Raw genomic sequence first — 23,061 nt, 5'->3', positions numbered from 1 at the left:
ATTTTGAAATCATAATTGTAGCATAAAGATAAACATGAAATTAATTAGTTTATTGCAGTTCAAAGTTGAAGAACAGTTACTATTTTGCCTAGATAAGCATATTTTCCTTTTATTTGCTCTTATGAAAACCTCCATTTGAGAGTACAATAAATGACATTTGGGGATTGAAAAAAATGTTGACATACAAATTCTAGAACTCTATTTCTGGGCTAAAGACAGCTCGGTAGTAGAGCACTAAGCTCCTGTAATGTAATTGACACCCAGGATTAGATCCCCAGCTCTGCAAAGAACAATTTTGCTACACTCTGAAAGCATGATACTTTCTTATCATGTATACCTGGAAAATTTGGTGGTGGATTTGAACATTTGTACTTACACAGATGAATTACAGAGTAACTAGAAGAAAATTATTTGTAAAAATGAAAAATAGGCTATTAAGAACATAAGGTAGGTGATCCTGTTTTATTTGAAAAGTAGTTATTTTAACCAAGAAACAGAGAATTTAAAAATTATAATAAATGTAAAAAATACGTAGTAGGAAAAGTTAAAGAGGACTTAGATTTCTCTTCTGAAGCCTAATTATGTTAGAAGGATTGGCAGCCATAAAACTGACAGCCAAGTTGGCAGCTTCCAAGTGCCAAGTAGTAAACCACTAAGAAAAAATTTTAAAAAATTTTTGGTAGTGTTGGTGGTTCATGCCTGTAATTCCAGCACTCAGGAGGTGGAGGCTGGAGGATCTCTGCAAGTTCAAGGCCAGCCAGGGATACAGAGTGAGACTTTGTTTCAAGGGAAACAACAAAAGAAAAAAACTGTTGATAGAAAGTGAATTGTTGTAAATATTCATAAATGCAGTTCTAAAATTCTGATAGTTGAGTCATTGTGGAAAAATCAGAAGTATATTATAGTAAGAATGCTGAAATACTTACTTTCTAAATTTTGTAATTTATACATATAAAATGTGCATGTATACTTAGAAAAATAAGATGGTTTTGAAAATTACAGTTCTGAAATGAAGTAATAATTACTGTCAGTGCTTTGAAATAGCACAACACAAATGAACATGATAAAGTTGACAGTGATTCTGATAAAATGGTTTGACTTTTCTTCACTAAGATACTATGCAATAATACAAAGTACAGGAAACTTCCTCAAACAAGAACTTGAACATTAAGAGATATTCTTGTCCTGCACAAGGTTTACAAGTTTGCATGCAAGTTTATCAATAATGGAAAGTTTCAGCTTATAGTCCTTGCCAAATTTTCAGTCTAAATAAAAACTCTTTATTTCTGTGGACTCATTTTTCAGGGGTAAAAGTCACCCTCTGATCTCTGTCTGTTTATGGTTTAAGGACTGTGTAAGAAGGAGATTCCAAGTTCTTGATGTCTTGATCAGCTGGCTGTTTTTAATATGCAGGAGATCTGAATCTCAATGTGGTAGCAATGGCTTTATCAGGTTATACAGATGAGAAGAACTCCCTTTGGAGAGAAATGTGCAGCACTCTGCGATTACAACTAAACAACCCGTATCTGTGTGTCATGTTTGCATTTCTGACAAGTGAAACAGGATCTTATGATGGTGTTTTGGTAAGCTAACATCAAGAGCCTCCTTTGAATTGAGATTGGAGTTTGTATCTGACTTGATTAAAATTTTCAAATGTCTGTTGCATTAAATATTATATTTTGGTGCATATATAAGATAAAGCATCTAAAAGCTTTTTTAAAGAATCTGTTTCCAGGGGCTGGGGATTTAGTTCAGTGGCATAAACAAACGCCTGCCTGGCAAGCATGAGGTCGTGAGTTTGATCCCTGGTACCACAAAAAAAAAGTATCTGTTTCTCGATAACATTGCCAATCTAGAGTTAGTTAGTGGATATCAAACTGGATTTGGTTTTCATAGCTATATTAGTATAATTTATAGATACAGAAGGAATATATTTAATCTCGGCTTAAAAACCAAGCTCTAGAAATCCAATATAGAAACATAAAAATATACTTGCTATTTAAGTACACTTTTTGTGTATTATTTTGTTTTTTAGCTAAATAAAACACTCGTGATCAGCCTTAGCAGTTTTGGTCAAGGTAGCCATATTTCTCTTCTGAGTTAACATTTGTTAATACTCAGACTTGTTTCTGTTTGTCAGGTAAGTTATGGGTCATTTGTTAAAAGAAAATAAATGTTGAATCTTGAAGCCATAAAATGGTACTTCCAACAAATAAAAGAGAATGAAGACTAGAAAAAAAAGTGAATTTAGAAAGTCTGCTGTTAAATATTAAATTTCTATATTTTAAGTTTTACTGACCTATAATGAGGACTTTTTCTTTCTTAAATTTGTGTTACAAAGAAAGGAATAGCTGAAATGGAAATTCATATATTCAAACTGTTTGGATAGTGTATTTAATTATACCTTATGTGTATATAATTGTCATTAATTTTGGTTTTCTGTTTTTCCTTAATGTAAGTTACAGTAAGGAAGTGAAAAGCACTAAATGAAAAAGTCTGATGAGGGCCTGAGCTCCTTTGTCACAGTTAACCTTTTGGAGAGCTAGCTTTCTCAGCTGTCAAATAGGACAAGTAGTATTTATAACATTTTCCAGATCAAAATTACATCATATGCAACCGAATCTGTTTGTTTCCTATTATGTTTTATAATCAAGAAAACACACTAGAGGATCTTATATTTAAGAAGGAAAGAAGGAAAATTGTTTTATAGAATAGTTTCTATAGAAATTAGATTTTTTCTCCAAACATTTTTCATAAATGTTTTACAATATTGACAGGTATACAAAAATTTGCTATAGTTCCTCTGAGAATTTTGCCATGAATTACATATATATCAGTATCTTGCTTTAGACACAAAACTGGCTCTATGTGTTTATAAATTTTGAGACGTGATGTTTTATATTTAGAAAGATACATATATTCTTTCTAAATTCTGTACTGGTATCCTAGTTTATAGATTTCTTAGACTTGTTGATTAACTTAGCCACAGAAAGATTGTCTAGTTTCTTCAAACTTAGTTTCTGTAATCAGAGGATTATATGACATCTTAAATTTGATATATATAATTGCTTGTGTTTTATATTGTTATGTAAGACATAACAGAATCTTTGGGTGGGGGGTGAGATAGGATCTTGCTGTTTAGTTGAGACTGGCTTGACACTCATGGCGATCCTCCTACATCAGCCTCCCACATCCTGGCATTGCGGATTTGTCATCATACCCAGTTTGAATTTTTTTTAAAAAGTAAATTTAACCCATTTTTTAAAAGTAAATCTTTTATTTTCAATGACTTAATTCTAAGGTTCTTGGGAGTTATATCAGGAAAAATATTCACAGTAATCAGGGCTCTTCCAATAGTATACAACAGCTTAACACTTGCAAATAAACTTACATATTTAGTCTCTGTAAAAATTTCAGATGTACAACATGTGCAGTTAACTTGTTAATTTTCTCTTTTCTAGTATGAAAATAAAGTTGCAGTACGTGACAGAGTGGCATTTGCTTGTAAATTCCTTAATGATACTCAGGTGAGAAATGATTTAATTCCATATTTGAGGTAATTGATATTTATTCAGTTATTATGAGAAGTTTTTATAACTATGTACATGTAAGCTTTTTTATAAATTCTAAATTCCCTTTTTTATTACATTGGAGATAATGTAAATAAGTCTATCATAACTAAATTCTTTAGAATGTCAACTTAATATTTTGGTTCATTTGCTTTAGGGAAAAAGATTAGTTGGCAAATAAAAATGTTAAGCTCACTTCTTAGTGACACTATGAAAGAATTCTTTCATTTTCAATGCAGTAAACAGTGACTGACTGCTGTGAGTATAGTAAAGGAGTATATATAAACAGCTAGTAATACAATGTGCTGAGTACTTTAATAATGATACAATGCCGGAGGAATCTTGGCCAGAGTTTGGGGTGGGATAGTCAGGGAACACGAAAAGGAAACAGTTGTTACTGTTTTGAAGTTCCCTTTCAACTCAGTTTCTGTGATTGTATTAAATACTCCTATAACAGACAACTAGCAGGGGGGGAAGGGGTGTGCATGCCTGTAATCCCAGCACTTGGGACACTGAGGCAGGAGGGTTGCCCTGAGTTCCAAATCAGCCTGGGTTCAAAGTCCACCTGAACTGCATAATAAGACCTTATCTCAAAAAAACAACCAAAAAATTAAAAAAAAAAAAACCAGACAACCAGTTTTGCAGAATAATAATAATTCTCTTAAAATAGTAAGCTATTGTTTTAATGAGAAAATTATCAGAACATAGTTTACTGTCTTTTTTTTTTAATTTAAAAGGAAAAAGAAAAACAAAACAAAGCGGTATAAGGGTACAAGTAATACAGAACTACAAAAAAATAAATAAATAAATAAAGTAAGAAATCACCAGTTAATAGATTACATATCAGAACATAGTAAATGTCTTGCTTGTAAAAATATGTTTGATAATATTTGTACATTCTGATTGAAATTTGAACTAGTAAATGTAGTCTTCCTGCCTTTTGGCACTGGCTTTTGTTTTAGATGTCTTCTGTGGTGAATGAAATTACTCCATGTGTAGTTTCCAAGTATGAAATATATAGTAAAACAGACTGCTTTAGAAAAAAATCACTTTAGGGGCTGGAGATTTAGCTCAGCAGCATAAGCACCTGCCTTGCAAGCAGGCGGTCGTGAGTTTGATCCCCGGTACCGGTAAAAAGTTAAAAAAAAAAAAAAATCACTTTGAATTTTCTAGTTAAATAGATACATCGAGAAGTTGACCAATGAAATGAAAGAAGCTGGAAATTTGGAAGGAATTTTGCTTACAGGCCTTACTAAAGATGGAGTGGACTTAATGGAGAGTTACGTGGATAGAACTGGAGATGTCCAGACAGCAAGTTACTGCATGTTACAGGTTAGTGCAGTTTGACAACACCTTGAAAAAGAAAGACAGCTGAACCACATTCTGTATTCTCTCAGTTGAAAGTGAGTATGTACTTTTGCTTGCTTAGGATCTTTAGAAGGCATTTAGCTTTGATCTGATCAGTTGATCTGTTGAGGACTTGACTCTTATCTTACTCTTATCTTCCTGTCCCTGAGTCTCCTCATTGGGTTATCCAGTTTTTCCTTTCATTCTGGAAAGTATCAGTCTTGATTGCATCTGAATTTATGTAACATTGAATGGAACAAAGAAACTTCATTTCAGTTTCTCCAATTGTTGACAGAATTACATCTACAAAAGAGAGTCCCTTTCCCTGATCTGAGCTATGGTCTCACTTGCAGAAGGCAAGTTAAACCACAGTTCTCTTAACTCTCATTTTCCCTTTTTATTATCAATGAGGCTAAATTGGGCAACTAGTTTACCTGGTTTTTTTTCTCAGTTTTTTCTGTCCGGTGGTTAAAAGCAGGTGTCTGGCAAATCTTAACCTTTCATGGTAACAGCACTTTCCTCTTTCTTACCCTCTTCTGTTTTTACAAAGAAAGTTTGCTCTGTACTCAGTAACTATAGTAAAGCCTTCATTCCCCAGATCTGCCTTCCTGTGAATGTAACTGAATGGTGGCTCAAAATCCATAAAGTAAACTTACCTAAAGTTATGAAGCCACTGCACATTTTTCTTTTTCTTTCTGGAATAAGACTCGGTCTGTTAAATTGTGGATATAGGACTATAGAATGTGAATGGATTTTAACTTCTTAAGATTTATGAAGTATATTTTAAATGTAGACAAAGTTTGATAATTCCTTTTTTAAAATCTAGACTGAAGCCAGGCATGGTGATGTGTGCCTGTAATCCCAGAAATTGAGAAAGCAAAGGAGAAGGGTTGCCATGTTCAAGGCCAGCCTGGGCTACGTAGTGAGTTCAGAGCAAGCCTGAACTACATAGTAAGACCTGTCTCAAAAAACAAAGAAACAAAAAGTATTGTAGACTGATAGTTGTTGCTTTTTAATTGGAATGTTTCCTCTATTTAAATTTATATGGTCAAGATGAAGTTAGCCATCTTGCTATTTGTTTTCATTTTGTCTTTTATTCCTTTCCTCCTTTCTTTGCTTATTTGGGGTTAATTGTTCCCATTTCCCTTTTAATTAACATTCCCATTCCAAAAGACAGAAAATAGGTATGTAGAAAAGAGAGCAAAAGCAAGCAAATCAAGACCAAAACCCAACAGGGTAGACATTAAATCTTGTAGTTCCATGTCCAGTACCTGGATCAAATTGTGAATTTCAAAGGATTTAGTTAATTTTGATTCCATAGCATTGCTGATTGCAGTTTCCATGGCTTCCTTGTTGAGCTGGTTCTGTTCATTCCCAGTGACTTTCTTCTGCAAATGTTATATTCTTGGCATGAGGGTTTCTTGGGGTCTCTTGTATTCTTGGCTTCACTCTTACAGCTTTACGCACTGCCCTTGCAGGGCATGCTGCCAGGTTTCCCAGGGCTTCTGAAACAGGTGAAAGCCTCTATGAGCCCATGACACCTTCTTTCCGCATCCCAGTAAAGGCACCACATGGATGACATCAGAGTCTGCCATCAGTTCAAACAGTAGCCAGGTCCCCTTTGATCATGGCTTCAGCATCTCTGAGTGTCAAAGTAACTTACTACAGTAAAACAAATCCTGGGGAACCGGTTCTTTAAATAGTGCTCTGGAGCAGAAGGCCAATTGAAAGGGACTCTCTTCTCAATTGAAAGCTTTATAATTTTATACCCTTGAGCCTGTGAAGGATAAGGCATAGTGTTTCCTGATATGCCTTCAGGCCATCTTTCTTACTGTCGTAATGCAAAGCATTTGGCTTTGTTTTAATGCTTTTTCAGCAGTCGTGCTCTCCTTTACTCGTTTTGCAGACTCTTTGCTTTCTGGCAGAACTCCAAACTGTTTAGTTTTGTCCTTTGTTCCTGATTCTCACTGTAGATCTAATTATACCATGCAGTACTTATGCTGCAGACTGAACATTAGACTGCTTTGAAATTTCCTGTACCAGGCTAATTAGTCTACTACCCTTAATTTCAGTCTCATGCAAAGCCTCAAGCAATGGCAAAATACAAATTTTCTACCAGAGCATAACACACATGACTTCTAGTCCAACTACCAGTAGAGTCCTTGTTCCCAATTGATAATCTCCCCAGTCTGGCCTTTATGGTCTGCATTCTGTCAGCATTCTGGGCTTCTGAGCTCCAACCAGTATCTCCTGTCAAACTCTGCTTTCAACATTCTAAGGCTTCTCTAGCTGACAACTTTAAGCCTTTCCAAAGTCCTCCCACAAACCAGTTCCAAAGCCTTCTAAACCATATGGTCAGATACAGTTACATCAACAAGCCAGCTGCTCTGATTCCAGTATCTATCTTAGTCACTTTCTCACCTCTGGGTCACAGTATTGAAAACCTACAACTGAAAGAGTTGTTTTTGGGGATTGTTTGTTTGTTTTGAGGTTTTTTAGCTCACAGTTTCAGTCCATTGTTGGCCAGCTCCAAGGCAGAAACAAGATGGCAGAGGGGCATGGCAGATGAAGGAGGGTAGCCATGTTATACTACTTCAATCTATGGTAGCCAGGAAGGAGAAAAAGAGAAGCTGAAGATAAGAGTATATCTTTCCATGTCATGCCCCCCAGTGACCCACTTCCAAACTACCAGCACAGTAAGCTGAGTTCATCAGTGGATGAGTTCACTGGTAAATATAGCACCTCCATGGTCCAGTCACCTTCCAAACATATGAGCCTTTAAGGGACATTTTAGATCTAAATTACAGCGTGTACCTTCTCCTTTGCCTTATGATGAGATGTTTGCTTCTAAATACATGTTGTGATCAAAAACTATGGTGAATGTTTAATTTTATTTTTAAAAGATTGCTACACTAAAATATACACTACCACTCATGGCTCTTCCTTCAAACACACTTATCCCATCATTCTGTACACTGTCTCAAGCAGTTGTGGAAGTCTTTCGTGAATGATTAGTTGCACTAACTTGACTGCCTCTGTCCTGAATTGACTGAAAATATTCACTTCTCATGGTCAGTTGACTGAGGGAGAGCCAGAAGTTGTACAATGTGAGAGAAGGTAAAGAAGGAGGATGAGGACATGCCAAAATATCATTTGACAGAAATTGTCATAAACATTTTTAATCAGTTGAGCATATCAGGGCAGCCACGGAAAGACACTCTGTATTTTGAGTATTGAAGGTAGGTTAGAGTTAATGGCAGTGTGCCTTTTACTGAAATAAATGTTTAAATTAACATTTATTTGTGGTATTTTTATTACAGTGCAAATGAAACTCAACATTCAGCGTTACTATTTTTGCTTTGAATTATGTCTTTTATGAATTGGAAGGAAATAATTTTGTATTTATTCACTTATTTGCTATTCCTGACATTCTTTATTCCTTCTGTAGATAAGAGTTTTACTTGGTATCATTTCCCTTTGGTCTTTCTCTCTAGCATTTCTCATAGTATAGGTGATAATTTTTCCCAGCTTTTAAATTTTAACAGAAAGTTCTAGTTCACTTTTTTTTCTTTCAGCACGTAAAGAGATGACTGTATATTTCTGGCCTTCATTGTTTTTGATGAGAAGTCAGGTCTTTGTTTCCCTGTAGGTGATGGTTTATTATTTTCTTGGACTTACTTCAAGATTTTCTCTTTATCTTTACTAACATCAGCATATGACACTCACGTGCCTAGTTGTAGTTCTTCTTTATCCTCCTTCATTTAGCTTTGTGTTTTTGCTTCTTGTATCTCTTAATGTTTTCATCAAATTTGGAAATTTTTCAGTCATTATTTCTTTAAGTATTTTTTGCTACTCCAATCTTGTTCTCTTCTTCTTGGACTCCTGTGGTGTAGATATTAAACCATTTGGTACTATCCATAAATGCATCAGGTTCAGGTCTTCTTACCTTTGTTCTTTAGATTGAATCATCTCCCTTGATTTGTATGTTCATTCTTCTGTGTCTCTTATCTTCTAGTACGATTTCCAGTAAATTCTTAAACTCATCTGTTGTGCTTGTCAGTAATATAATTCATTTCTTTGGTTTTTGCTAACTCAATGTATCAGTTATTTTATTTCGTATTTCTATTGATTGCCTTTTCCTTTACTTTGAGGTACATTTGCTTGTTACATATCTAGTGACTTCTTAATTGAATATTGGGCACTGTATGCATGAAATTACATAAGTCTGGCTATGTTGACCCTTTTCTGAAGAATACTGATTATTATTACTTTTAGGAATTCAGTGACTTGCTGATAAATTTTGGCCTTCCTTTTTGTTACTGTAAATCTGTGAGAAGCCCAAGTTAGTTCCCAACCCCTGCTGGTATGATAGACTCAATCTCTAAACTGTTTTCTCTGCAGATTAGGTTTTTATCAGGACAGATCTAGAGAAATATAAATTGACCAGATTCTTTTTAATTTGTCCTTACTGCCATCTGTTTAGTTTATCTTTAGTGCCATGAAAGCAGGAAAAAGAGGATATAAGGACACCTAATTTTTCTGCGGGTTTTTTTTTTCCTCTCATTACTGAAGCTCAAACCCAAGGCATTTTACTGACCTATATCCACTGCCCTTTTGTAAAATTTTTGAGACAGGGTCTTACTAAGTTGCCCAGACTAGTCTTGTACTTGTGATCCTCCTGGCTCAGCCTCACAATGTGCTGGAATTACAGGTATACACTACCATATCCATCTCTGAATTTGTTTAATACCAGGGATAATGTACTACCTTAGTACTTAGGTCTGCTTAATTGGCTACATTTAGGGCTAAAGTAGTTTTTTTATTATTATTATTATTTTAAAGAAATAAAATTGTCACTGGGCATAGTGGCGCATGCCTGTAATCTCAGACTTAAGAGGCTAAAGCAAGAGGATCACTGTGAATTTGCAACCATTCTGAGCTACATAAGCAAGTTCAAGGCAGCCTATACTACCTAGTGAGACCCTGCCTCAAAAAAAAAAAAAAAGAAAAAAGAAAATTGTGACGAGTTTTTCACACGTTTAGCTAAATTTAACTCTGATCGTGAAATTCTTAATAGAAGAAAGGCTCATGCGTCTAGTTGAGTATCTAAAGATAGAGCGTATTAACTGTTTCAAATTTCTGTTACTTTCCCAAAAGTGAAATATTTACAAGGTTTTTCTAACATTATTTTCCTTTTCTGTCTGGCCTCAAGTGGGACTGGGAAAACTGGGCCTCAAACTTATGCCCAAGGTATCATTGCAAATAGTCTTTTTCTACTTTCTGCATCATGTAAAGTTCAGAAAGATTTCCTGCACAGAACTAAAAGCCTTTCACAAAAACTTAAAACAAGTATAGATGAACTGTGGAATGTCACAGCTGCCAGGGAAAATACAGGTTTAGGAAAATTCTTAACACGAAGAAATTGAAGTTCATAGCTGGGCATGGTGGCACATGCCTATAATCTCAGAACTCTGGGACACTGAGGTAGAAATGGATCACACATTTAAGCCCAGCCTAAGAAACTTTGAGACTGAGTGAGACCCTATCTCAAAATAAAAAATTTAAAAAGGACCAAGTATACAGCTCAGTCCAATCCACAGTACTGTTTTAAAAAAAAAAGTTCTTAATGAGAACTGCAAAGTAAATTTAAGAAAAATTGCCACTTTTATTTATACCCTACAGACAAAAAAAAAAAAACTAATAAAATGTTTGGTTTGGTTTTCTTTCTTTTTTGTTAAATTATTTTTAAGTCAAAAAGTGTGTTTTAATTGGAGACAAGAGAAAGAATAAACAGATTCAACTTCCAGTTGATAAGTTTTCAAAAGCAGTGTTTCTGTTCATAGTACATTGCTAGATATCAAAAAGAAGGGTCAGTGTTCATTTACATGTGATTGAGCAATTTGGGTATATATATATGTGGATAACATAGTGAGCATTCATTAACTCAGAGTTATAGTTGGGGAAAAGGGTATTCACATCAGTATTTATTGTATTCAGTTAGGGCAGTGAATTGTTTGCTCCTAGTTCCTTTAAACTCAGCTAAAGGAGAATTTTTACTTCCCTAGCCAGTGTGTATCTATGATGTATATCCATATCATTAGAGGAAACCAGCTTGAGTTTAATGGAATGTCTGTCAGTTATTGTGTCCTCATTAGGAAACAGCTTTTGGCAAAATGGGAACTATTTCTTCTCTCTGACTCATACTGCCATGTTACCTAGAATCCTCTGGGTTAAATAAAACATTTTAAACAACTGAAATACTTTATGTTCTCTTTTTTAGGGCTCACCCCTGGATGTTCTGAAAGATGAAAGAGTGCAGTACTGGATTGAGAATTATAGAAATTTGTTAGATGCTTGGAGGTTTTGGCATAAACGAGCTGAATTTGATATTCACAGGAGTAAGTTGGATCCTAGTTCCAAGCCATTAGCACAGGTAAGAACATTGTTTTACGAGAACCAAATAATATGTTTGAGTTCAGTTTAATAAATTATTTTCAGCTCATTCTTTTGCTTATATTGAGTTCCCATTGATGTCAATCCCAGACTATACTTCATTCTTGATCTTCCTGTTCTTTGGTTCTGCCAGTCCTAACAATCATACTAGGTGGCTTGAGCATTAATCTGAGATAGAACAAACTACAGAAATCTAGAGGATCCTAGGAAAGCCCAAATCCTAGGATTTTGTGAAGTTTGCCAACATGTGAAGCCCTTTCAGAATCTAAACTATTAATGTGATGGTAGAAATCCCATTGGTGTGTCATTTTTCTACACTCTTCATATGCAGTATAGCAGTATTTGGGGATTCTTTTTAAGTTAATGGTATATGTATATGTTTACATGTCTAATTGTACATGGAAATTTTATTCTTTTAGCACTAGTTTAAAAACTGTGGGATCAATATCCTAGGACTGTGATGGCGAACCTTTAGAGTTTTCAATGATAAAAGCAGTCTGCTGTGGCACACATGCCAGTTTCACCATCACTGTCCTAGGACACATGATCTAAGGTAATTTTATTAGTTCAGACATTATGTTAGGTTATCCTCTGTGTGAGCACTGGATGGTGCTATTTTCTTATTTTAAGAAATTGAGAAATTAATGTGCTTATATTAAAGCAACAGGGTATTAATAAAATGGCATTATGTTGTATGTGTTACTAATCTACATAAAAAGGTACTAAGGGCTGAGGCATATATTATAAAAAACAAATGCATAGCTTATATTGCTGCTATTCTAAAATTTTAGCAATTTGTCTTTAAGAATCTTTAACTCTTTTTTTACCTTAGGAACAGAATGTTTTCTTTATAAGGAAATTTGGTTCAGAAGATTACACCACTGAACCTTTTTTTTAAAAAGTTTTAGGATATTTTTAACAGCCCTATGTGAATTCTAATGTCTTAACTAGTTCTAAAATGTCAGGGTCTAAAATTACTAATTTTCCACCAATATCAATGGTATTTGGAAGAATGTAGTTAAAGGTGATGGAAAGGAACTACCCATATAATGTTAACTACATGGCAGTTTTAAATGAGAGCTAATCAAACTTAGCAAATAAATCATTTTACAGTATCAGGCAGTTACTGTACAATAAGTTACTATAAATAATTTTTTGTTTCAAACTCGATCCTTTATGATTTGCATCGCATTTATTTTTCCTTTCAGGTGTTTGTGAGTTGTAATTTCTGTGGCAAGTCCATCTCCTACAGCTGTTCCTCTGTGCCTCATCAGGGCAGAGGTTTCAGTCAATATGGTGTGAGCGGCTCCCCAACAAAGTCTAAAGTCACAAGTTGCCCTGGCTGTCGAAAACCCCTTCCTCGATGTGCACTTTGCCTCATTAATATGGGAACACCTGTTTCTAGCTGTCCTGGTATGATATAATACTACAGAGTATTTTTTCTGAGCTTAAATTGTTCATATGTAGAGTTAATAGTGAAATAAATACTAGCCTGTTTGTATTACATGTTCTAAGAAAAGACATGTTACTCTTTGAAAGCTTTTGTGATTCCTCTGATTTATAAAAGCAGTGCATTAAAAATAAAATCTGTATCCCATGATACCTCAGGTAATACTGGATTTGTATATGCTGACCAATTCAAAATCCGTAAGAAAACTTCTTTCAAATTTGATTTTAAAAATCATTGTGTTTGCATCTGGTAACAAACATCTTGTATTCCTAAGGAGCTTTAGGTAGTCTCATTGCACTGCCACTTTTTCTTACATCTTTAAAACCTATCTGAGATATATAAAGAAAGCATTAACCTGGAAGCCAGGTCCATTCTGGGTTTTGCTGCTGCTTCTACTGTTGTCAGTTACCTTGTAAATACAGAGGTTTTGTTTTTTTGGAATGTCTCACTGTGCAATTGAGACTCGTCTTGAACTCTGTAGCAGGCTGGCCTTGAACTCAAGTGATCCTCCTACCTCAGCCTCTTGTTTCTTAGTGGCTAGAAGAATTGACTATTTTACTGTTTCTACTAAACATGGAAACATTTTTGGAGAACAGTAGATAATTGAATGTAATATAAAATGGCCATTTTTATTTTGTTTTGTTTTTTATTTTGTGGTCTTGGTCTTGAAAATACTATGGTAAAAAAATTAATCAAATACATTTTGGATAGTTGACAAACTAGTGAAATAAATAAAGAACTGCATATAGTACCAGGGTGTTCCTTTTTGTTCTAATTCCATGACATTCATCCTATGGCAATCATTTACTTTAGCCCTTGTTATGAATTACAAACTGGTGGTAAGCTTAACACCAGCTGAATTAAATCAGTATGGTGCTGAGTGCAGATGGCCCACCTAAGGAAAGTTGTCAGCATAGATAGAGATGTGGAGAAGAGCTAGGCTTTGTGTTCTCCTAAGTGTTGATGTTTCGAGCCATTGGTTCTCCTGGAAGAGCTCATCATAACTAGCTTCCCCAGTATGAATTTGACCATTATCATTGGAGGAGCTCAGGACCTTGTCGCTGAGAGTGTCTGGGTTCACTTTAGGGGAGCTCTGCTCCTTACATTGAGCATTGCTTCCTAGCACTGGAGGGGAAGATGTGTGCTGTTTAATCTCAAGGAAAAGCTTGTCACGCTGACTTTCTGGCTTACATTCAACTGTTATTGGAGGAGCTCATCATTGAGGATGGCTGAAGTACTTTTCACGGCAATCCTGATCCTTATTTTGAGCATATCTTCTCAGCTCCAGCATAGAACCCTCAGCCTACTGGCTCAGCTCCTTCATCCCACTGGCATACACTTTCTAGTTTCCACCACTGACCTCTGGGCCTTCCCAGCATGGATCCATAAAACAAACTGGCGTGAGTCCTTGTTGTGGACTCTAGACCTCCAGTTGGATTTGTGGGAGGCACTGTCATGGGCTCTAGGTCTTCAGCTGGACTCATACAGGATATTGCTGTGGGATTCAGACCCTTAGCTGAATATTCTGGGTCTTTATTGTTGTGGATAGATTTCCTCCACTTTCTTGTGTTTAACTCTGGGTGACCATCATACAATAATATGAATTCTGTGTCCTGATTGTAATTATTCTCGCCACCTCTGATTATAATAGCCCTTTTAAAAGTATTGAACCAGAGCTTTTTTCTGGTTCTGTAGCTTTTTCATCTAAGTAAACTGCTTTATTTTTATATTAACATATGTGAAAAACTTGCTAGTTATCATTGGCCAAATCATTATTATTCAATGTAGAGGCCTTTTTTTAACAAGTGAAGGCAATATGTAATGCTTTTAGATGTATATTTTAGTTACACATTTTCATTAAGAATTTTTATGTGTTGCGTGCTGATTAGTTTTTCTGTATGGCTGTGATACTAATAAAATAACAATTTAGAGTATCTTCTACAATGAAAGAACAAGAAGGTAAAATACAGCATAAATAAATCATGTCTGTGTGAATGGAAATATATAGAAGTAGTTAAATTTAGTACATCTTCTGGACCATAGGTCTCAGGAAATTATATGGATTATTTGCCTTCTAAAGACACTTGAGTGCTATTCTTTTTATTAGGTACTAGTTTTTCGAGAACTTGAAAATTAAATCATACTATATTTTTATAATTGTTGAACATTCATTTTTATCAAATCTTAACATTTTTTCCATATTTGTTTCAGAATTTCTAGATTTGCTTCATAAATAATTTATTACAAGAGATCAGACTTAAGTATTTAGAGGAATTGGCCTCATGGAACTTATGGCATATAATAAACATAAATAAGTCATAAATTCTAGAAAATAAGTATTGGTCCATGTATGTCATTCCACAATCTTTAGAAAGATCTGGAAATTCAGAGTTTTTAAAAAATGGATTATATTTGGCAGTATAACCTTTTTTTTTTTTTTTGGTACTGGGAATAGAACTCAGGACCTTGTGCTACTGAGCTGTATCCCCAGCAAACCTATTTAGATTTAGAATTGACAGGAAGCTAAGATCTTTGTCTCATTTATTTATGAATATTTATATATTTCACTACAAAAATGCTAGTGAATGTGGTTACAGCTTCCAGCCTCAGTCTTCTCTAAAGGTATTACACAATATATTTGTTCTTGTTATTTTTCTAAAATCCCAAAGCATTCAGAATTTTGAAACATATCTAGCCCTCAATATGAATAAGGAAAATGTGAACAATTTTGAGAGAAACATTACTTCTATCTGATAGATACCTAGAAAGCTTCAGAAGAAGGTTCCATTTCAGGTAATTCGTTAACATTTGGTAGGTTTAAATATGTAAAAATTTCAGGAAAGCTTTGGCAGGTGTGCAGTAAGACCGAACAATGTGAATTAGGATAGAAATTGGTAGGTGTAAGTACATGGGATATAGTGCATGATCTCAGAAATGAACTGAGAGGAAATAGTGTAGGAAAGCTAGAGGGAATAGCCAGGGATATAGCTCAGCAGCACAGCACCTGTCTGGCAAGTGTGAGGTCGTGAGTTTGATTCCCATACCAATAAAAAAAAAAAAGACAAATTCGAGAGAAAATGTAAAGACATTTCTGAGCTATGTAAGTTAGAATAAGCATGTTTTTTTATCAGAAATATCCTAGTTTTAAAATAAAACAGAACCTAATAGAAATCAAATATGGGCTAATGATAGCCTAAAGGTTGAGGTATACAAACATCTCTGATGTTTTGCCTTTAATAAACACTGCCATCAGGTATGGTGACGCACGCCTGTATCCCGCCATTTCAGAAACAGGTTGGAGAATCGCTGTGAGTTCAAGGCCAGCCTGAACTGCACAGAAAGACTCAGTCTCAAAAAAAATAAAGACAAACCATCATTTTCATGATCCAAATAGTTAGGATTTCCATAAGCTTATTTACCTGGGATTTGCATGTTTTATACTCAGTTATGCAGTGAAGATTAGAATTCTTCAAATATTACAGTGAACAAAACATTTTTAACAATCTCTGTCATTACGGAGCACAACTTCTAAATCAGGCATGTCCGTGTAATTCTTGGGTCACATGTGGCCCTGTATCTAGTGCCATGACCCCACAAGATCATAAACTTTTAACATTATTATGTGATTTGTTGTTGTTGTTGTAGCAACATTTTTCATGCTTCCCTTGGATTGTGCTCCAGCATGAGCTGCATAGGTGACAGGGGAGTGCTGTAGGGAAAGGTGCCATGCAATGCCAAATCCGCTTCATGCACCCACATACAGCCAGTCAGTGGAAACCCAGGATGTTACATGCACTTGTGTAGTTTGGCAAGTAAAACATAACAACCAGTAACAGTGTTTCAGTCTACCTACACATATGCAATAAAAAATATTGCAAAAGGAATTTTCAAAAGGAATTTTCAAAAGGAAAGTTTTACAAAAATATTGCAAAAGAATTTTCAAAAAGGAGTTTTCAAAAGGAATTTTTATTACTTCTACACAGTATATTATATATCTTAGATGTTCCTAGAGATAATTCCTCTTCACTTATTGCAGCCCAGGCAGACCAAAAAGTTGGACACCCATTTTCTAGTGATACATTTATTAAAAGTATATATATTATATACTATAAGTCAGGCATCAAACATACCTTGGGTAAACACTGATTTCCTGCTTCTTCTATTCAAAGTATGTAAGTGAACTCTGGTTTCCCTCAGGTATTCTGTAACACTTAGCTTTATAATTCACTGCCATTTTAAATTTAAAGGCACTTGGTCATAAAAGTAACCCTTTTCCCTTTGCAGCAAAGTACCCTTAAGAGTTCCAGTTTCATCAAAAAAAGATAAAGATTAGGTTGTTCTGAACTCAGACTGTTTTCTATGTATCTTAAAGTGACTTAGGTAGTAGAATCAATCACAAGTTTGAGGTCAGCCTGGGTTACATAGGTGAGACTCTATCTCAAAAAAAGGAAAAAGGGGCCTGAGGATATAGCTCACTGGCATAAGCACAAGGTCCTGAGTTTAAGTCTCAGTACCAAAAGAAAAAGAAAAGAGGATTGTTGGTAACATAGAAACAGTTTCATTGCATTTATATCTTCTTAATTACTAAACTAGATGTGGCATCCCTATAATCACAGTACTCTGAGAAACTGAGTCAAGATTGCAAGTTTGCATCTAACACTGTCTCAAGCAAGATGCTGTCTCAAAATAAAATATTAATCAGCTGAGAATGTAGCCCGGTGAATAGGCCATGGGTTCAATCCTCTACTGCCAAATAACTAAACAGATACTACTTATATATTGTTTCACTTTCATATCATAAGCAAAAACACATTAATATATTTAGCAACTGTCTCTGTCAGGCCATGACAGCAGTGGCCCAAATGAAATTTTGATTATAATTATCTTCATATTCTAGCAGGTAACAATTGCTCAAGAAAGCCTAACACTTTTTCAGTTTTTCATTTTTGTCTCCAATGGTAAAGCCTTAAGTATTTTAATTTGATTTTTTTGGTTTTAGAACAAGACAATGACAGTAAATGGTCGTTTTCTGAACACAAAAAGATACATAAAGATATTGAGTTGAACTTGCATATATAATAATATACTTTTGTTTAAATTTTGGTGAACTCAAATGTAATAGTATATATATGATATACTGTAAGTCAGACATCAGACATACCTTGCATAAGTCAGTCAATGCTGAGACGTTAGTCATTTTTTCCCACCTAGTAATGCCGCTTTTCTCCTGTGCAGAGATCGCCACCATCCTAAATGGCATGTTTGTTAGTCTCTACCTTGTATGCGTAGTTTCAACAAATGTTTACCTTTTTTGCTTGTGTTTTGAATTTTGTATAAAAGACATACAGAATTTCTTCCTTGACTTGTCCTTTTTGCTCAGTATTAGACTTTTGTTGGAGTTTTTTAATTTTAGTTATACAGATGAATTTATTTTTTACTACTATGAAGTGTTCTGTTCAGTTTTTACACTTTGCTATTAATGAACACTTTAGTTATTTTCAGATTTTTATTAGGAATAATGCTGCCATGAAGTCCTTTTTAAATTTTTTTCAGTGTTAACTTTTTGTTATTAATACATGTTTGCAGTACATAATGACTACACTATCCTTTTGGGGAGTTAGTACTGTTTTTGACAGTGATTGTATGGGCTTACATTTCCACTAACAGTGTAGAAAGGTTCCTTTGGAAACTGCATCTTTGCCAGCTTTTGTAATTTGCTTTCTTGATGACAGCCGTTCTTTCTGGAGTAAGAAGACATCTCAGTGCTCTTTTAAGTTGTATTTCTCTAATGGCCAGAAATGTTGAGTAATTTTTCATGTATTTATTGGCCATTTGGACTTCTGAAAAGTGCCTATTCATTTCCATTGTCCATTTTTAATTGGTTTTTTATTGGAGGGGTCTAATTTTTTTTGAGTTCTTTATATATTCAAGATATTAGTTCTCTGTCTGAAAAATTGCTAGCAAAGTTTTCCCATTCTGCAGGTTGTCTCTTCACTCTAATAGTTGTTTATTGCTGTCCAGAAGCTTTTTAATTTGGTATGATTCCTTTTGCTGATTCTTAGTGATATTTCTTATGCAATTGGGATTCTATTCAGAATTTGGAATTCTATACCTATGCCTCAAGACTTACCTATTTTATCTTCCTAGCAGATTGTTTCTGTTTTAACTTCAGCTTTTGGTTTTAGTTTAATATATGGTAAGAGGCAGGGCTCTGGATTCAATCTGCTACATATGGTAACCAGTTTTCCCAGAAGTTTATTAAAGAACATTTATTAAAGTATATGTCTCATTTTGATAAATGTAATAGTTTCTTTAGTGTATTTACCAAGAAGTAAAATTGCCAAATCATAAGGTTGTAATACTATAACATTCTGTTTATTTATATTTTATTCAGGATTTCTATGTCTGTTTAGGAGGAAGATGAGTAATCTTCCTTTGTGTTATTTTTGTCTAGTTTGTTAGCAGCATTGTACCAGTCTTGTGAAATGCAGAATTTCTTTTTTGTCTTCTTTAGAAGGGTTTGTATAGGTAATACTTACCTCTCATTAGTGTTGGGTAAAACACTAGACCCTAGCATCAAATTTAATGTTTCAACATGATGTGAAATTTGTATTTTGAATGTGATTTTAGTTGTACATTTTTAGAAACTTAAAATATTCTGGTACAGTGAATAAATATCATTTTCCATAGGAGGATCGAAATCAGATGAAAAAGTCGACTTGAGCAAGGACAAGAAATTAGCTCAGTTTAACAACTGGTTTACATGGTGTCACAATTGCAGGCATGGTGGACACGCTGGACATATGCTTAGTTGGTTCAGGTAATCAGTACATTCTTTAATAAGCTCAGAGTTACAGGACATAAGACAGATTACCCTCTAAATAACTTTTGTTACTGTTTTATGCTCTTATTGTATAGCAAAAGGATGAATTTGATTTTTTACCATCTCTTGAGTTAGCAAAGATAATCACATTTCTAGCATTAGATAGCCTATGTAATCTTAATTTATAAGATTAGTTATATTAATGGATATATTTTATATGTATTAAATGAGTAGCATTATGTAGTTTTATTTGAGGAGAGGCAATATTTAGTTTATCTGACTATATATCCTCTAATTTTTTGTGTAACTGAATTATAAATGTAATGATAGAATACATATAAACTACATTGGTCCTTTTTAAGTAAACTTGATATGTGGTAGGAAAGCACCCCAGCTGTGGAAAGTGAGGTGCCACTTGGCTTGTGGTATCATAGCTGTCACACTGATACTCAGTTTGTCTCATTGACTGTAATTTCAGTTGTGAGCATATCCCTTTACCTTCTTAACTGTAAATGAGATCTCTTACTGTATATTAGAAAGCAAGGTTATTCATCTTTTAGTAACTTTCTATCCCAAGTTTAACTTGGCAGACATTTCTAATTTGATACTTTTAAAGCTTTTTTCCTTCCAGTTTTAAATGGTGCTTTGAAAACTTGCATTATAAATGTATTCATATACTATAGTTTGGATTTTTAACTGTTTCTCGTCCTGTTTTTTTAGGGACCATGCCGAGTGTCCTGTGTCTGCATGCACGTGTAAATGTATGCAATTGGATACAACAGGAAACTTGGTACCTGCAGAGACTGTTCAGCCATAAAATGTCACCTAAAGAGAAACCTTCAAGTGTGGAACTTTCTAATAGATGTCCTTCATAACTGAAAAACATACCTCAGAACAAGTCACTCATGACTTTCCTATAATGGGAAAATAAATCATTCTATCAGATCAGCAATTTGATGTTTGAGTGAGTTTGATGTGCTTCACAGAGACAGATGCTGCTGAAATGAACATCAGAGTGTGAACATACGTTTTGTTCAGTAGGTCAATAATCTTCATGTTAGAAGAACTTTTAGGGTATTACTGAAATGACAAACACTATAGACAGTTTCTGTGATAACAAAGAAGAGACCTTGAATCTATATCTTCAAAGACCAAAACTGAGTATTTTCAATAAAATCTTATACTTTTAAAATAAAATAACAGAATGAGTAATTCACATGATAGCTTAACCATTCTTAGATTCCTTTCAGATAAAATTATGGGTATTTACTTTTAGAATTCTCATAACCCACAAAGGAGAAATGAAATTTGGCACTACATGTTTGATAATACATATGTTAAAGAGACTCTTCCCTCAAACAAATTCATTTAAATTCAAAAAATTCTTGGTATAGACTAGTACTGTCTTCATTCTTGGTGTAGACTAGTACTGTCTTCCTCAAAACCCAAAAGTAAGAGTGTCTTTTATAACTGTTTTTTGTCCTGTTTTTTGAGTCGGGGTCTCACTATGCAGTTCAGGCTGGCTTTAACCTTCAGCAGCCTTCTGCCTCAGTCTCATTGCTGGGATTACCGGCATGTGCTATGATAATGCCTTCTATAACTTCAAAAGAGTAAAGCATGCAGCAGCATTTCAGGAGGACTTACAAAGTTTTCAGTTTCGAGCATTTAATTTGCAGTGTACTGGTTTTTCTTCAGAGTTTCTTTCTATAGTCATTTATCATCCTCACCACTTAGGAGCATTTTAACTGAACACAAAATCTATGCAAGATCATGTTTTATAAATCACTTTGCACAATCTGCATAGTGTGTTCTGTCAGATTCCCTCCTGTTCTGGAATATCCTGGTTTTTTTAGAGTACATGAGGAGATGTCAAGGAAAAGAGGATCATTTTGGAGATTTAAGGTACAATTTTGCTAACGGGCCAGTTGAAGGACTTTATTTTTATTTTTTTATTTTTTTGGAAGAACTTTATTCTAAATTATTTTTTTCTCTTTTTTTTTGTAACTAGATAATTGAAAGAAGCAACAGGATTTGTAAAATACTTCTGTTATATGCACAGGAGTGAAGTGAATTTTGTAGGAAGCCTAATACGTATTTATAGGTTTTTAGAGAAATAAGATGAAATATTTAGGAGCAGTTTTACCTGTTAAGACCTATTAATATGAGATGTGGCCTGCATACTATATTGAAGAAAAGTAGATTAATTCTGTTGAGATCAGATACAAAAAGACCCTTTTCTAGGAAAATGTTGAGTAGTTCATGTTCTAAATGTCTCAGCTAGTGACGGTTTTCTTTTAAAATTGAAGAACTAGAGTTAAAAATTTTACCAAGATTGCAATTAAGGGAATTTTTACAGGCTTAACAATGTATACTTTCATGTTGCTTTAGTTGGAGTGTTCTTTTCAGTTTTACTGCTCTAAATATTAGAAGTTAAAGCTGGGCATGGTGGCATTTGCCTGTAATGCCAGCACTCAGGAGGCTGAGGCAGGAGAATTGCCATAAATTCAAGGCCACCCTGGGCCACATACTGAGTTCAGTGCCAGCCTGAACTGTATAGTAAAACCCTGTCTCAGATAAACAGATAAATGAATGAATGAAGTTAGCTAAATGAAACTGCACGTTTTCAGTTTTTCTTTACTGAAGTACAATATAAAATGAAAGACAAATATTTATAATTTTTGGAAATATAGCATAACATGAATATAAAGTATATTGTATAATTATGTCTATTTGTGATCATAATGTATAGAATGAAATTCTCAGTGTTGATTTTTACTATGTTCCATCTTTCTAATATCTTCTTCGAAGCTCAAATACACAATTTATACGATGTCTGTTTTACATTTCAGTGTGTGTGGGACCTGAAAATAGACTGATTTCCCATTTTTATTACAGTCGCAAATAATTTGTGGTTTTAAGTCCAACAAGATATTTCACTTAACTGTGTTCAATAGAATTATTTAATAAGTGTTTTCATTATCTTGTAAAATATTGAGTTAGAGTCAAAGTTATACAAAAAAATTATGACTTTCCAGGTAACCCACATAAAAGAATGTATTTATTTTGATGATAAATTTTACATTTATTCTTAATTAGAAGTAACATTTCTTTTAGGTTCTGTTTCAGTTTAATGCACTTTACAAAGTTAGTTACTCTTTTTAAAAGATACATTTTAAAATACATATATGTAGTGCAACATGGTAGGTGCTTGGGCATGCCTCAGAAGTCCTCAATCAGAGCCCATCAAGAAGGTATACTGCAAACTGACACTCAAGGGCACCCAGACAGAAATGCTAAGAACAAGGAGGAAGCAGAAAGGAAATTCAAGCCAGTGGCCCGGGCCTAAGAGGACACCAAGAAACTGCTGTGGTGAGGCAGGAGTGGATGGAGGTGCTAACACCAAAAGGCTTCCTTCGTTG

At 34.4% G+C, this 23,061-nt stretch overlaps 1 protein-coding gene across 2 annotated transcripts in view; it reads left to right on the top strand.

The window, feature by feature from the left end:
* Positions 1-20,594, top strand: part of Mios (meiosis regulator for oocyte development) — a 29,108-nt gene extending 8,514 nt beyond the window's left edge. For both annotated transcript variants that reach the window (XM_013158352.3, XM_013158350.3), the window contains 7 exons: positions 1,414-1,583; positions 3,462-3,527; positions 4,743-4,901; positions 11,197-11,349; positions 12,578-12,782; positions 19,510-19,639; positions 20,363-20,594. In XM_013158352.3, the coding sequence (XP_013013806.1) occupies positions 1,414-1,583; positions 3,462-3,527; positions 4,743-4,901; positions 11,197-11,349; positions 12,578-12,782; positions 19,510-19,639; positions 20,363-20,459 (980 nt within the window). In that variant the 3' untranslated portion in view covers positions 20,460-20,594. The remainder of the gene's footprint in view (positions 1-1,413; positions 1,584-3,461; positions 3,528-4,742; positions 4,902-11,196; positions 11,350-12,577; positions 12,783-19,509; positions 19,640-20,362) is intronic.
* Positions 20,595-23,061: the final 2,467 nt, after the last annotated feature.

Source organism: Cavia porcellus, unplaced genomic scaffold, assembly GCF_034190915.1.
Source record: "Cavia porcellus strain 051 isolate PalLab524CR breed Dunkin Hartley unplaced genomic scaffold, mCavPor4.1 scaffold_2, whole genome shotgun sequence".
Taxonomy (NCBI): domain Eukaryota; kingdom Metazoa; phylum Chordata; class Mammalia; order Rodentia; family Caviidae; genus Cavia; species Cavia porcellus.
Note: the sequence above shows the minus strand (reverse complement) of the source record. Positions and strands in the feature narration are given on the sequence as shown.